This window comes from Sardina pilchardus, chromosome 7, assembly GCF_963854185.1.
Source record: "Sardina pilchardus chromosome 7, fSarPil1.1, whole genome shotgun sequence".
Lineage (NCBI taxonomy): Eukaryota > Metazoa > Chordata > Actinopteri > Clupeiformes > Clupeidae > Sardina > Sardina pilchardus.
This window is the reverse complement of record NC_085000.1, coordinates 17389743-17404413: the sequence shown is the minus strand read 5'-3', so window position 1 is coordinate 17404413 and position 14671 is coordinate 17389743. Positions and strand designations below refer to the sequence as shown.

Here is a 14671-nt window from a genome sequence, read left to right as displayed (position 1 = left end):
TCCCTTGAGACACCATCCCTGCCAACCCTTCACCTCCAGGGGAGACAAGGCAGCATCCAAATGTATGCAGGATTGTAAGACCCAGACAAGCATTTTTAGCACGCTTCTGATCCAGTTCCTGTTTAATTCAAGTTGCTCAGCATGAGGTTAAGGTTACTTTAAAGCTTTATGAAATTCAGTAAATATTTGACAGCCACCGGTAACCAACCAGCAAGCTACAAGTCTCACCCTGATCATAAATTTGTCCAACTTAGTGATAAACTGTTTTGAGCATTTTGAAGGTGTCTCATTGTCTTTGTCATTCAGGAAGTCTTCCAGGCCTTGAAACCTACTCTGCTTTAGTGCTGCATCTAATAATTTCTCAATCTGAAAAGTAAAAAAAAAAAAAAAACAGTTAGCATATTTTTGATCAGACATTGATATGTTTGAACAAAATATTCAAAACGACATAGATAATGGCACGTATATTATGCATACATGTTTTTGGGTATAATGAATTTCTAGTATGATGGTCCAAAATGAACGTATTACCTGTTGGTCCTGACGAGGTGCCATGACGTGCTAGTCACTAAGGCCCAAAATCTAAACCAGAAATGCAAACAGCATTAACCTCACCAGTTTACACTAGAGACCTGCCTGCTCAGCTTGTTCCTTGTGATAATGAGTTACAGTCACAAACTTCAATTCAAAGTCAGATAGATAGATAGATAGATAGATAGATAGAAAGTATGTATATCTATCTAGATACAGATAGATGCTTTCTATCTATCTCAATAAAACTGACTTTGAATTGAAGTTAATTGAAGTATTGTGCAGTGCTATATGATATCTGAAAGCACCTTACAGAACCCATCTTCAACATGAACTTTAACTGATAACAACATTAACTTGCTGTGGATACATATAACATTACTTCACTCATCACTTATACATTAAAACCTAACCATCAGAGGTGTGAAGAAAATTGGAATATTTATTTTTATGTCAAATTTTCTACTTCCACTCCTCTACAGAAATATTGATTCATTAGTCCTTGCATTTTCGACTTTCCACTTTCCACTAGTAAATAGGCTAACTTGAATCTATGCTTGAATCAGTACATATTTTTTTACCAAAGTCTTAAAAAGTCTTTTGAAAATCTGTAGCTGCTACTTCCACTTCTGTGACGCCATCTCTCCTCAAAATGTTTCCTAGACTTGAGGTAATCTAACTCTATCTACTTTATACTAATGTTATCATCAAAACAAAGTTACCATGTACCAATATGGTCAATTCAGTATAAGTTACCGTTACGTTTCTACTTATTCTCAACCAACTTCACTTAGCTAATATGACTGTACAACAGTAACGTCAGTGTAACGAATTTCCATAATGATATGGTGAGATCAGTTGACGTTAGCAGCTAGCAGCTAGTCTGTAACGTATTTTAGTTGGCTAGGTTAGTACAGTAAATGTAAAGCTACCTTAGCCAACAAGTCTATTCACCGGATTTTTTTGTTTAACTGTATATCATAGTTTTCAGGGAAAGTAATAGAGGAAATAAAGGTAAACTTGGATAGCTAGCTTTCTCACGTTTAAACACTAAACGTTGCCCCTGCATTGTGTGAGGCAACGTTAATGTTAACATCTGTTCACTTCAAGGTAAGTTTAGCTACCGTTAGCTGGCTAAATAAAATTTAGCCACTACAAATATCGTCATATTCAATGTTATAGATTACCTAATGATAATGTGAGCGACTCACGATTCTGTTTCTCCTTTTACCTGAAGACATCCGTCTGATTATATCACAGTAATCAAAATCAAGCAAAAATGCGGGTCTGTTAACAAAGGATGTTTACAAAACTCAAAAAAGAAGTCGGCTAAGTAAATCTGTGAATGACAGAAGCTTGTTGCTAATGATTTGCGCGCGAATTATGTTGAGCGCGAGCTTACAGATTGTTCATGTCACTGAAGGCTAGCTGCTACACAAAAAAATTACAAAATTAGCTCTGACAAACGTAACCCGTTCATAAGAAGAGGAGAACGTCATACTGGTCATTTTGAGATGGGATTTATATGAAAACATGCATTATGTGTATCCAGAGAATGTGTATCTCATACGATATCGATGGCTTTGGTGCCATTTAAAGTAAACAATCTGACAATCGATTGTAACCTACATCCATATGTTTCTCATTAATAGTTCACTTTGTAACATTAGCTAATGTTAAGTGGGCATCTTTGGTGAAACAGGTCTAAATAAACGTTCTTTTGAGCAAATCAGTCAACATTTATTTTATGTTGTCTAATTTGTAAATAGCTGATAAATTATGTTAATTATTCTACTGAAATGAATGGCTAGCAGCTAGCTGGTTTCAACTTGAGAATGCTTTAAAATATACTGTAGCCTACTTTAGATAGCAGCTAGGCCTTTCATAGCCTCTCTGAATTGGTATATTATCCTTTTGATCCATCCATCTCCTGCTAATGTATAGGCTATTTAGGCCTAAAACACTTTTTTTTTTTCTCATCACAAAAGTTTTAAATAAGTTCTATTTTGGACTTAATATCATGCGGCTGGGACATGGGATGGTTCCCATTTCTAAACTCCATTCCCTGTGTTGAGTGACATCAAAACATCCTGGGAGCTCTTCCAAAGCTCCCACTTCAAACTGGGAAGTCCCCAGTTGAGATATGACGTACCCCCGCCCCTAAACTCTAGAGTTCTCCCACTTTCCAGTTGCTTATGAACGCCCCATGTTGTTTACGGCCATTTTAGTTCAGTGCATGTTAGTGGAATGATATAGGAGATAGATCATAAGCTACGACAGATCTGACAGCGACTACAGAATCTATAACTTATAGGCCTAGTACAACTATAGCCTATTGGCTCCCCTCCATAGGCCAGAATGGAGGAGAGGATTCAAATTGAGCTGAACAGCCTTGGTGTGGCCTCTTAAAGTAAGCAGTGCAGCAGCTTTGGCATGTGTCCATTGTTTTATTGCCAGTTTGTTCTATTAAACTAATGAAGTCCATACCCTATTCTACTAAAAACATAAGCTAAGGAAATCAGTGAGAAATCACTCTTTTCTAGGATCATGTCAAATTTAGACTAAATAATGTTTTTCACTAAAAAAAAAAAAAAAAAAGCCATTCACAATGTACAAAAACCAAAAGGCCCTCTCTGAGAGACATGTCAGCAACTCAGTTGCCAATCCTACCCGTGGCCAACAGTGACACTGAGTGCAATGCCTCTAAGCGGTAGGCCTATTCAGTCATTGTGAATTGGAACAGATAGCATGGTGTAAAATCCTACCAAGATCTTCAAGGATTCAATAAAGAAGCTCATGATCACTTCAAATAATGCAGATCTTAAAATATTTTACTTGTTACCCAACATGAATGCATGTAAACACTCTCAAAGTATTTGTTCAATCATACTAATTCATTCATCCACTTCATCAAGTAATCATATTGGTGTCAGCAGGATTGCTGAATTAATCAAACAAAGGAACAATGCAAAACAACCCTCCCAGTTAAAACACAGTATATGGCATCTCTCTGGTTTAACTTTATTCTGACATTTCCCATTGTGATGAGTTAAAGACTACATAAAAGTTGCTTTTCTAAAGTATGTACTAAAACCAAACATCATAATTCCATTCCATCTCCTAGTGTGCTATATTAGTAACAAAAAATAAAGTGGCCCAGTTATGCCTGCAGGAACACTTTTCAGAGCAACAAATTGTAAATTCTACAAAAAATACTTTTGTATTAAAGTTTGAACAAGAGCAGAAAAGAATAGGCCATAAAATAACTCTTTATGGTGTCAAAAATCTGTGCTCTTCTATGGCATATGTGCATCTATTTCAGGATGTGGCTACAGCATTTAAAAGTGTGTGAACGTCCTTCGTTTCTGTATGTCATTAGATAAAATGTACCATGCTATCCTCACACTCCTTGGGCACAGTCAGCTTGTAACTGTGGCAGGTCAGCTTATAGTTCTGGCCCTCATTGTTGTCCCAGAACTCCGTCCCCAGCACTTTGTAACACACAGCGAATTCAAGCAGGGCCCCAGGCTGGAGAAGAAAAGGGGGCACTGGAAGGTGAAAGTGAAAAGTGTCCCAGCCTGGCTCATTGTGGGCGACCCAGGACGCCCGTGTTTCTGAGCAGCTTTTCCAGGCCGTGAAGGAGTAGCGTGCGCGGACCTCTTTCTCAAATGCCAGGTTGAGGACTTGCACGATGCCAACGATGCCATCCTCAAAGCACAGAACTCTCTCCAGGCACACCTTCTGGCGACAGACGTGCTCTGCGAACCCAGGCTGATCACCTGGTTGCTCAGGAAACACTGGCTTCATCAAAGGCAAAGAGATTTCCAGGTGACTTCCCCCTGAGAATTCAGCATTCATCAGTATCCTGAACAACACATGGTCTGGGACAAGGGGACCCTCGCTGGCTTTAAAAACTTTCACATCCTCTAACTGCATACCCAGAGAGTCCACAAAACGCACCCCCGCTCTCTGAGCCATCCTCTTCCTCTCGGGAGGTGAGGGAAGAGAATGCTCTCGTCTTCTTCGAATGATCGGTTTGGGCTTGGGCTCACAAGAGGCGGTCCGACGCAGAACTGGTGAGGCCCGCGGGACCCTTGGGCTTGGGGGGCGAATTTGGACTCTTCTTCTCCCCTCGGCTTCATCCTTTAAGCTCCGAGTGACATGTTCAGTTGGAGCACTTCCTGCATCCCAGTGGGGTGCAATGGTCCTTGCTGATGTTTTTTGCCACCCCTCCGCAGAGTAGGCCATGCCTTGAATGCCTATAACAAAACGACACAGTTGCAGTTAGCTGATGAAAATGCAACACTGGAATTATTTCTGTACTTGCTTTGACCTGGCAAAAGGTTCCCAGTACCAACAAGCATATGCAATAGAACTGACACAAAGTCTAAACGTATTTAGAAACATCAAAGGTACCGCGATTTCTTATAGCGTATGAGATCTATTTTAAAATCATATGTAACTTGAGAGGGACGGACTCGTCATGTTTTGTTAGTGAAGCGCTGTTTGGTAGCACTCAGTTAATAGTTGTACGGTGACAGTTGTATTCAAATTACCTCACAATCATCAGACTGTTGATGCAATTTTGACAAAAGATTAGTCTATCTAGTAGGCTAATCCTCCATTTGTTTCAGGACAGTGGGCGTTTTGCAAGCGCTGGAAAACCCAAAGGCATGGCGTGTACGCAGAGCCGTATTGCACATCATGTGGATTACCATTACAGAGCACTTTAAAGCTACGGTGCCCTGAAGAGCAGCGCTGTGCGCATGTAGCACACTTGTGACGTTGATAGCGATTCTCGCAGCGTTGGCTCGGGAACTCAAGTCATGTTAAGGGGACACCACACGGAAATGTTGTTGTTTTAACGGAGACTGTGGTGTCTTAACATATCTGCCATTTTTATAGAATGTTACGCAGGTTTCCATTTGAAGGCGACATGTCGGGTGTGGGAACAGCTGTGGTACTCGCACTATCACGTCTGCATTTTTGACATAGCTTGTTTATTCTTATCCCGGAGATACTTCAAATCCCATCATGCCAAATATGACGCGGTCATGACAGAGGTGTGCGAACATACGTCGCAGCAGCAGGAGCAGGAGCAGGTAAACAAAAAAGAAATGCGATGCGCACAGGTAGGCTGAGATAAGAAATACTAACATATAGTCTCAATCTTAAAGAAAAAAAAAATCTGCTTTATTTCTAGCGTATCAGCAAAAACCTGATAATATATCAACACATTAATAATCGAATGCTTAACAATGATGCGCGATGGAGCAATTGATAAGCCAGGAAAATAGCACCGAGTGCGTATTCATTTTTTCACGTTATCATGTGAGCTGATTGTTATTTTGTAGATGCGTTGCATCCTTTTTGCCAATTGAAATGGTGGGGTATCCTGATGCTCCAGCAGCGCTATGCGTAAACCGCAGCACTGCATGCCCTCAATAGGCAAGGACAAGCTTTTTTGGAGTACAAGAAGGGGGGGAAGCTGCTCCTGCTTATCACTGCGCAATGGGACCCATCCTGCAGGAACAAGCGTCAACTTCGCTCAAAAGGTTGACAGCTAAAGACAAAATACGCATGAAAAATGCTGAAAATGCGGGAGCTGTTAATTCCAGGTAAGAAGACTATTATGTTTCATGAAGAAAGCAGTTTTTACAAGATCATTTTGACAACATATGTCATTTCAATTTGCTATGCTATATTCATAATGTGGTTTTACTTTTGAATACTGCAGTGTAGATTAACTAATTTTCTCACTTAATCTATTACATTGCACAGCTCTAAGAAAGGCAGCAAGGTGAACCAGAACCAAAGGCCTCCAAAGAGGACTGGGACTTTTAGAAATGGCCAGGACAAGGACTCTTTTCCAAATACAGACAAAGTGAGTTGAATGGGATTGTGCACATTTGCATTGGCCAAATAAAGGATGATAATGGATCCTAATTCAGAGGGACTATAATGTCATAATTATGTAATACCTGCTTTGGTACCTTTACAGGGGTCGCAACAACATTGTGGAAATAAAGCGAAAGCTGATCTTAGTCCTCTCACTGGCAACAGAAAACTACCAAGGTGAGCTATTCAAGTTAGCCAGTCCTTTCATATGCTTGTCTTTCATAGAAGTTGTTTTTGGAAAGACTAAACTAATGTTCACGGATGTGTTTCTCCAGACCACAAGCAGAGAGTGATGTGAAGTCTCACCAGCCGAGGCGCACCCAGGCATCTGGGCCTGAGGAGAGACGACTCACACAGGCCCAGCAGCAACCTGGGAGCTGTGGCGAGGCGGACCGGAACCCCGCGGCCCCGGCCAAGAGTCGTCGCGATCTGTCTCTGCCTTTGCCCCCCCAGGCTGTGCTGCACCACAAGGCACTGCAGAAGCTGCAGCAGGAGCAGCAACAGCAGCAGCAGCAGCAGGTTCCTACCCTTGAGTCGCTGCACTTGTTCGAGTCCAAGGAGGACGACACAGACAGCGCCAGCGATTTGTCGGACTCGGAGAGGCTGCCAGTGTTGCCCTCGCCCTGCACGCCACCACAGCTCAATCTGCGCGCGGAGGTTATCAATTCCGTCGACCTACTTCCGGACATCCCGGGGCCCAGGACGGAACTGGTGGACTACGACACCGACCAACCCTACAGCTACCCAGACTTCCTGCCCCCGCCGTTCAACACCTGGAGCCTGAGACAGCTCGCCATCTTCCTGAACACAGAGGGCAAGGGTGCTCCTCGGCCCCGACCCGTGGGCCAGCTGGAGAAGTACCTGGAGCGCCTGCTGCAGCTGGAGTGGCACCAGGTGCAGACCGTCCAGACCGAGAGTGGACGGCAGGTAGCCCCAACTTTGCGCTCCAGGGGTCACGCTGGCGGTTCGTCGTCCTCCTCCTCCCCCCTGGGCTCCGGTCGCCAGCGGCCCCACACGGCGCCCCCGACCCGCCTGAACTCCCCGAAGAGTCTCAGGCAGAACCAGCAGCGGGGCCTGCCCTTCGCCCTGCTCTCCTCCCTCTCCAGCCCCTCGTCCGCCCAGCCCCCTCGCCCCGTCTGTCCCTACTGCCACATCCGCTACCCGCTCTGCAACGGCACCTGCTACTCGTACGCCTACCACCGCCACTCCCGCCTCAGCCCCCTCCTGGAACGCAAGGCGCCCCCTTCCCCCACCCCGCTGCCCACACCCCCTCTCTCCCAGAAGAGGAGCAGCAGCGAGAGTCGTGCCACCGCGTCAGACAGCAAGCTGAATGCCCGCGGGTCGAGGGACCCCGGCAGCCCCCAGATGGGCAAGAGCCACCCGAGGCACATGCAGGCCACCGGCAACATCCGTCGGCCGTCTCACGACGCCAGTGCCAACGGAAAGTCTGTGACCGCTTCCAGCCGAAAAGGTCGCGTAGGGAAGGGGCTCGAGTTGGACAGGCAGAGGGAGAACACCGGGACAAAAAGCGTTAACGAGAAGTGCACTACCCCGACCAACAAACAGGAGATGAGTCTTGGGAAAAGGTGCGAGACGGACAGACAAGGTGGTGAGTCCAGATGGGGCAAATCAGGTGTGAGACGACCAGAGAATTGTCCACCTTCGAGGAAGATGTCTGCGTCACGCTCCAGCGGGAAATTGAGGAACGGTCAGTGTCTAATAAAATGATCTCATTTCTCATAACTGCACATGTGAAAGCCTATATGTAGTGCATAATAACATTGGATGTTTTCATTTATGAATGTTGATTTTAAGCTGCATTAAGTGCACTATTTACAGTTGTAACTGGTTACCAAAATGTCAAGATATTTTTCCTGCCCTAAGATTAAGGAAACCATGTCGAATAAAAAATGGTAATGTACAATTTTTTATTTCAGCTCATTAAATGTAAGTGATCATAGGATTGTAAGCGTTATGATTATGAATTGTATGGTTTTTTTTAAGATGAATAATGTTTCCTTGAAGTAATGTTTCCTCATATTTACTGCATTCATATTTTAAGGGCTTTCGATGTGGCTTGTGTACTTTAATTTATAAAGCCTTCTTTGAGTTCCTCAGTAGATACCTGCAAATGCCCCAAATGTATATTTTAGGATTTTCTACGTCACAAGTCTATTTATGATAAACAATGCTATATTTATTTGAGACTGGCAAGAAGAACCTGGTCACTACAGAAGATGTGAACATGATGCAAAGAATGAAGTTAAATGTATATTTTTCTGTATTCGTTGTAGTGTGTGGTAAGTAAATTGTGATAAAAAATGAATTTCCCACAAATACAATATATTTTGCATTTTAAAACCAGTTGTACATACTAACAGTATGCCAGGTTGAAACTGGAAAATAACTGCACTAAACTAAATTTCTTGTCTCAGAAAAGGTTACATTGAATGGTATATTGTTGCCCATGTGTTTTGCATGTACACAGTTTTGTAAGGAAAATAGTACAGGACTCTATTGTTCCTAGTATTTGATTGTTAACTTTATTTTATTATGAAATATAATGTATGCTGTTGGAGTAGCATTGTCAAAATACTGTCTGGTTGAGGTGTCCCAAGCTATTGCCTTGCAGCATATTATACTGTAACAGAGATCTAAATGTACATGTACTGTAGCTGTGTCAGACTCATCAGGGAACCTAGACATCTCCATGGTCATCAGTGTGGTTGATTGTAGAGCAATACCTCAGTGTCATTCTCATCTAGGACTGTGAATGCAGATATTTTTTCAAACTCGGAAATAAAACAATTCCATGACCTTGTGTTTCCATGTGTTTCTTTCATTTTGCTAGCATGTAATTTATCGTATAATGTAACAATATTTACACAACATGAGTTTCACTATTTGCAGAATACTGAAAGCAAAGCATGCATGGTCTTTGTCTTTTGAATTTACAGTTATACTTGATTTCGCTTTTTTGACTCCACACACTTTACACTGGTAGACTGTTTAAAATACACATGATTTCAGACAGATACTGAAATTGCTATGTTATAATAGCTACAGTATAGTTAAATATATTGTATATTCAAACTCATTATTATTGGGTTGCTTCCTTCACGTCTTCTTCTGTCCAGGAAAGGGCTTCAGAAGTTGCCGCAGCTGTTTCTCTCTGTCATTGATGCAGCCTATGAGGGACCCAGATAGGAGAGCTTTACCTACAGTACGTTCCTGAGCAGGTGATGATAAAAATAAATACCTCAAAGGCTCACAGTGACACAGTCCACAGTCAGTGTACTGCTGTGTATGTGTGTGTGTGTGTGTGTGTGTGTGTGTGTGTGTGTGTGTGTGAGAGAGAGTGTCTGTCTGAGTCTGTGTGTGTCTGTGGATAGCTATTTACTTGACAGGCCAAAGACTAACCGTGTTATTTATGCTGTGGTGGCTATTCATATATTTCAGTTTTTATGTCAGGCATGTACAGTTTTTGCATTTTGAGGACACTGCAATAGGTTTGTGTTGTGTTAAACATTAAGTTGCATATTATCTGGTACCTAGATGTGTATTTGCAGAGAAACAGGAAAGGCCCAGTGTCTCCAAGTTGACATCATCTCTGTAAACAGGTCCATCATTCCACATCAGGTCAAAACCCCCAACCCTCTTCTCCCGGCCTGTGAGTCTAAGTCAAGAGACAATTACACAAAGAAACATTGGAACAGACCTGCAGACATTGGTATGTTTAGTTTCACTTTACACACATAAAATGGAGTCATCAACTCAATGACCTAAGTGGAAATGATACATCATGCTTTGTGTGAACTTCAGGAGGGCCTCTTCATCATGTGATGGACACGTGGAGGACACTACTGGGTATAATGGCGTCCATGTAAAGTACTGTACCTGCCCTCCATGTCCACTATGTGCAGGGTGTCCTCCAGTAGTCGACATTTCATCTCGTAGTCCTCCTGGCTACTGGCGGTGAGAGAGGGAGAGGCATTCACCTCAATCAGCCATCTGCAAAGAGAGAAGGCCCCATAACTCAGGTAACTCATAGACACTTCTCAAGCAGTACATGCAATACAGCCACTGATCATTTGTTGCTAATTTTCAATGGAGAAAGAACAGTTAAAGTCACACAAAAGAGACAAAACTCAATTTCCTATCTTGAGTTTCAAAGGGTCATGGTGGGATTTTTATGTTATCAACTATGACAGGAAAATTGGCGTAGGAGGACAAAAAAAATCAAGATAACGTACGGTTTTAGGTCCTGGTCCAACAAAATGTCATATCCATACAACTCAAAGCAGTGCTTGTCGTTGATGATGACCTTCTGCACACTCTGTAGGCTGCGTACAAATATGTTGTCTATTTCCTTGAAGAGAGATTCTACGGTTTCTGAGCCGTGCTTTGCGGACAGATACCGACGCAGCTTCTGAATCTCCCATTTGCAACCCTGTAAGCATGACCAGGAATGTAAATTAGTCACATATTTCCCATATGTGTTGGCAAAGAAGTAGTGTAAGGTCATAGCATAGCCTTTGGCTGTTATATAATTTCTATTCTCTTTCCCATATTTTATTGTGTGAATTGTGTCTACTAACAAGCATCTGAATCAGATAATGTGTGGATGCTAACAGACCTTTTCTGGGTCATAATCTGGAGCTGTTTTTTGCACTGCCACATTGGTAAGATGGACATCTGTGAGTGGTTCTATTAAGGTTCAAAAAAGCAATTTTTTTGCCCCAAAAGTCAGCTGTACCCATAATATTCATTAAAAAAAAATATCCACTGAATTTGTGTTAATTAAAGAGATGAAAGTGATCATTAAAATTACTTCAGAGGAGTATACATGTTACAGTGACAAACATGTTACAGTCACAAACAAAAACAAAAGGCAAAGCACTCTTTGTTACACAAACTGGGGAGGAATATGCCAGAAGGATACACTGATCATCAATGCTGTTGAGAGAGAAACGTGTACTGGAGAAGCGTGCAAAGCCATCTCGATACAGCCAGGCCTTTAAAGGAATGTACTGAGCAGCCACACAGTCAGAGGCCATGTTCATGAAGCAAAAAATCAAAGAGTTTTCTCAGAAGTGAACTGTTTAAACTTCAACTAGAGGTTGAAAGAGAGTCTACTGCTGTGCTCGACACAGCCAAGTCTTTGCTGAAGCACCAGGACATAGTAATCAATAGAGGTAATGTTCTAAACTCTTAGTGCAAAACTGCTTAATGCTTCACACTATGATATTGGTCAGAAATTCAACTTACAGATGACACCAGAATGTAGACTCTCAGATCAAACTTCCTTCCTGAAAACAAATGAAAAAATCAGTGGCATATTCATTAAACAGACACACTTATAAAACATTTCTTAATGGTGAAGCAAAATCTGTATGTCAAGTGTCAAGTCCTTTTAATCAGGTCTATGACATCAACGTCTTTCAATTTTTCAAAACAGAACTTCAAAATCACTTGACTACACCTTTAACCTTGTGTGGTGTAAATGGAAACAGGTACAGTACCACTGATGAGGTATGGGTTCTCAATGTAGCGCTGGGCAACGTAACTCTCAACCTGAGTTTCGTCCCTTTGCTCCTCTGACCGTGTTCCATCCTTACAAAAGAGGGTGAAAACTAAGTGTGACTAAACAACATTGCTGTGTACATTATTCAGTGTGAGGAATGTACCAAGAAGTTTCATAATCTGGAAATGATAAAGCATGAAGAAATAATGCATTAAACTGACATGGTGCCAAGAGTGATGTGAATGTCCATCTGGTTGGGTGTTAGGGTTGAGTAGACATATTGTAACTGTTGAGCGTGAGATTCATAGACAAACACACATTAAAGCAAACATTTATGACTGTTTTTTAAAATAGAACTTTACAGTTTTACCTTCTTCCAGTCCATTATGTCTTTCAGCTTACGGAAGAGAAATATGCCTTTTCCCTGAGACCGAGCCACCTATGAGCAGCAGAGAGGATTGGGGTGAGACAGCTTCTTAGGAGCAGGCTTTCATACCAGTCTCTGTGTTTGATTCACAGATGATTTATCCTCACCGGCTTCATGATCCAGGTACTGCCGGGGGTGCGTTTGAACTCTTCCACAAAAAGATGGTATTCGCTGGGCAGTTCAAAGGTACGTGGGAAAAAGTCACATTTCGCCGCCTCTGAACGGCCAGACTCTCGCTCCAGGAATTTCCGGTACCTCTTCAGGTTTTTCACCATGAGGTTTTTCCTTGTTAGCTGAAAAGACAAGAAGGGGGCCAAGGCAAGACCTCATCTGTTGTGACTTATTGCGCAAACAGAGAACCCACAGCTTTGAGTTGTGGGGACAGCAATGCAAACAAGAAACAGATGACCAAAACAGTACATAATATACTATAATGTTGGGATGTTACAGTAAACCAGTTTAAGTATTAATCATGGTGTGAAACGTCACGGTCCAGCGGTACACCTCTTTCCGCTGACACTCATAAAAACATACAGCCAGTGCCATAGACTAGAGTGACTGGCACAGAACCAAACCAGTGCACTCAACAGAAAGTGCTATTGGTCTTGCTAGACGAGACTATGGCAGAAGAACAAGAGTGTGACACAGTCTAAGCCTAGGAAATACCCTGAAATGAATCACAAATCCTCCTTTTATTATCGATACTTTTAAAAATGACAGTGTTGTTTGGCAGTAAGATGTGTGTGTTCAATAAGGCATGCCGCTAGTGCCTCCTCCCTTACAGCCTGCCCACACACACACCAAAATCTAATCGTGACATCCCTACCTAGAACTTCTTACCTCATAGTGGTTGCGGAAATGGCATATTCGCACATGTTCCTCCATGTAGGAATGGTCGTAGTTCTCTCTAAGCCATCCAACATCACACCAGTTGAAGTCCCATTCACCATCACTGAAAGTGCATAACCCCATACACACAGGGTTGAGTGGAATATGGTAACTTTCCACTGGTTTGGCCACAAAGAAGTAAGCAGTAATACAAAAAATAGACTTACTCTTTGACCTCTAACCACCCAGGCCTTTGCCGCAGGACATCCTGAATTGTGTTGGTTAATCCACATTTGTACCTTACTGTGCTCCTTAACTCACTGAAAGGAAATGTATGATCAAAACTTTTTTCATGGCATTCAGAAACGAATTTTGTTTGTTTAAAATGTAGTGGGCCTCAAACAAATCTCACCCCTCTTTTTTCTTCTGAGCATAAGGACCTTTATATCCTCCTGCCTGCAAAACCATGAATGAAATACGGAAGAGGTATTTTGCCATACAATTATTGCCATACAATTATTAATTTGTTAGGTCTAGTTCTTATCTAGCTTGGTTCTAGCTTCTACTACAGGCTGACATTCGCTTGCTAACTAACTGTGATGTATCGCTAGCTGGATAGCATAGCGTCAGCGTTAAAGAATCAGAACAATCTGTTTAAGTAATAAATACTCTTTACGGATTTCTACTGGTTCTACTAGTTCGAGGCCAAAACAATTGATTTCGAAGTGTTTTCCGTACCTTACTCTTTGACATGTCTCATCAGATACATTCCCGTGGGGCAGCCAGTTGTTGTTCAGAGCTGCCAGCTTCCCTTTATGTATAGCGTGATGCTGCCATGGCAACGGCTTTGAGGTCTGTGGAGGATGACCCTGACGGTCTGACCTGAAGGCTTGGCCAGACTTTGGCTTTTTAACTGAGTGTTTAGTGCTTCTTTCCACAACGCGTTGAGGAATTAGTGGAATACAGGCACGGTGCCCCTGATAACTATGTCGCTGTCTAGAACGAATTCGGCTGATCCGTGCCAGATCAGGCCCCTGCCCGTTTCAGTTGCAGCTGTTTTGTTGGCTCGCGGTTTTAGAGATAGCTATACAACTGCAGTGCAAGAGACTAACCGTTCGAAAATGCACCATTACTGTACGTTTTTGTGTGCCACATATTATGAAGGCCTGTAAGCAGAAGTGCATGAGTCTTGTTGACCACGAGATGGCACTCTCACTCAAAAACATGACCACATGGATATGACTAACAGGCAATCTACAGTAGATGCACGATCTGCAATTAAACTTTAGGATTCACTTAAGCTCAAAGGAGGCGTAGGCTATTTATTATAGGTCTATCTTGTAGTTTGTAGGAGAATGGAACAACAGGTTACAAGAATGTGATCCTGCAATACAGGCTCTGAAAGACTAGGCCTAATTTAAACAGATTACAAATTAATAAAGATTTTAAAAAGGCGGTTGAAC

The 14671-nt window shown here is 42.3% G+C and overlaps 3 protein-coding genes and 1 long non-coding RNA gene across 4 annotated transcripts; 1 reads left to right on the top strand and 3 right to left on the bottom strand.

The window, feature by feature from the left end:
- LOC134086959 (uncharacterized) lies at window positions 1-1850 on the bottom strand. The gene is made up of 4 exons (XR_009939791.1): window positions 1719-1850; window positions 532-582; window positions 229-366; window positions 1-118 (listed from the first exon to the last, which is right to left on the bottom strand). It is a non-coding gene; the product is annotated as an uncharacterized LOC134086959 (long non-coding RNA).
- Window positions 1851-3344: 1494 nt separating this feature from the next.
- Window positions 3345-5226, bottom strand: ppp1r3da (protein phosphatase 1, regulatory subunit 3Da). Its single transcript, XM_062542204.1, has 2 exons — window positions 5088-5226; window positions 3345-4790 (listed from the first exon to the last, which is right to left on the bottom strand). The coding sequence occupies exon 2, from the start codon at window positions 4777-4779 to the stop codon at window positions 3907-3909; it is 873 nt and encodes a 290-aa protein (XP_062398188.1). The 5' UTR covers window positions 4780-4790; window positions 5088-5226; the 3' UTR covers window positions 3345-3906.
- Window positions 5227-5498: 272 nt separating this feature from the next.
- On the top strand, window positions 5499-9245 carry fam217ba (family with sequence similarity 217 member Ba). Its single transcript, XM_062540965.1, has 4 exons — window positions 5499-6149; window positions 6313-6415; window positions 6533-6606; window positions 6705-9245. Exons 1-4 carry the CDS (start codon window positions 6043-6045, stop codon window positions 8155-8157), a joined length of 1737 nt encoding a protein of 578 aa, XP_062396949.1. The 5' UTR covers window positions 5499-6042; the 3' UTR covers window positions 8158-9245.
- Window positions 9246-9420: 175 nt separating this feature from the next.
- Window positions 9421-14020, bottom strand: ttll9 (tubulin tyrosine ligase-like family, member 9). The gene is made up of 14 exons (XM_062540966.1): window positions 13947-14020; window positions 13621-13664; window positions 13436-13528; window positions 13221-13332; window positions 12488-12673; window positions 12324-12392; window positions 11952-12042; window positions 11698-11738; window positions 11372-11459; window positions 11066-11124; window positions 10683-10879; window positions 10327-10440; window positions 9981-10105; window positions 9421-9617 (listed from the first exon to the last, which is right to left on the bottom strand). Exons 1-14 carry the CDS (start codon window positions 13959-13961, stop codon window positions 9547-9549), a joined length of 1305 nt encoding a protein of 434 aa, XP_062396950.1. The 5' UTR covers window positions 13962-14020; the 3' UTR covers window positions 9421-9546.
- Window positions 14021-14671: the final 651 nt, after the last annotated feature.

Excerpts from the sequence above, each read along its gene's own strand:
- ppp1r3da (XM_062542204.1), bottom strand. The coding sequence starts at position 4,779 with ATGGCCTACTCTGCGGAGGGGTGGCAAAAAACATCAGCAAGGACCATT.
- fam217ba (XM_062540965.1), top strand. The coding sequence starts at position 6,043 with ATGGGACCCATCCTGCAGGAACAAGCGTCAACTTCGCTCAAAAGGTTG. Across the intron at positions 6,150-6,312 it reads GCGGGAGCTGTTAATTCCAG|CTCTAAGAAAGGCAGCAAGG; the intron begins GTAAGAAGACTA and ends TACATTGCACAG. Across the intron at positions 6,416-6,532 it reads CTTTTCCAAATACAGACAAA|GGGTCGCAACAACATTGTGG; the intron begins GTGAGTTGAATG and ends GTACCTTTACAG.
- ttll9 (XM_062540966.1), bottom strand. Across the intron at positions 12,674-13,220 it reads ATTTCCGCAACCACTATGAG|CTAACAAGGAAAAACCTCAT; the intron begins GTAAGAAGTTCT and ends TTGTCTTTTCAG. Across the intron at positions 10,441-10,682 it reads TTGGACCAGGACCTAAAACC|ATGGCTGATTGAGGTGAATG; the intron begins GTACGTTATCTT and ends CTCTCTTTGCAG.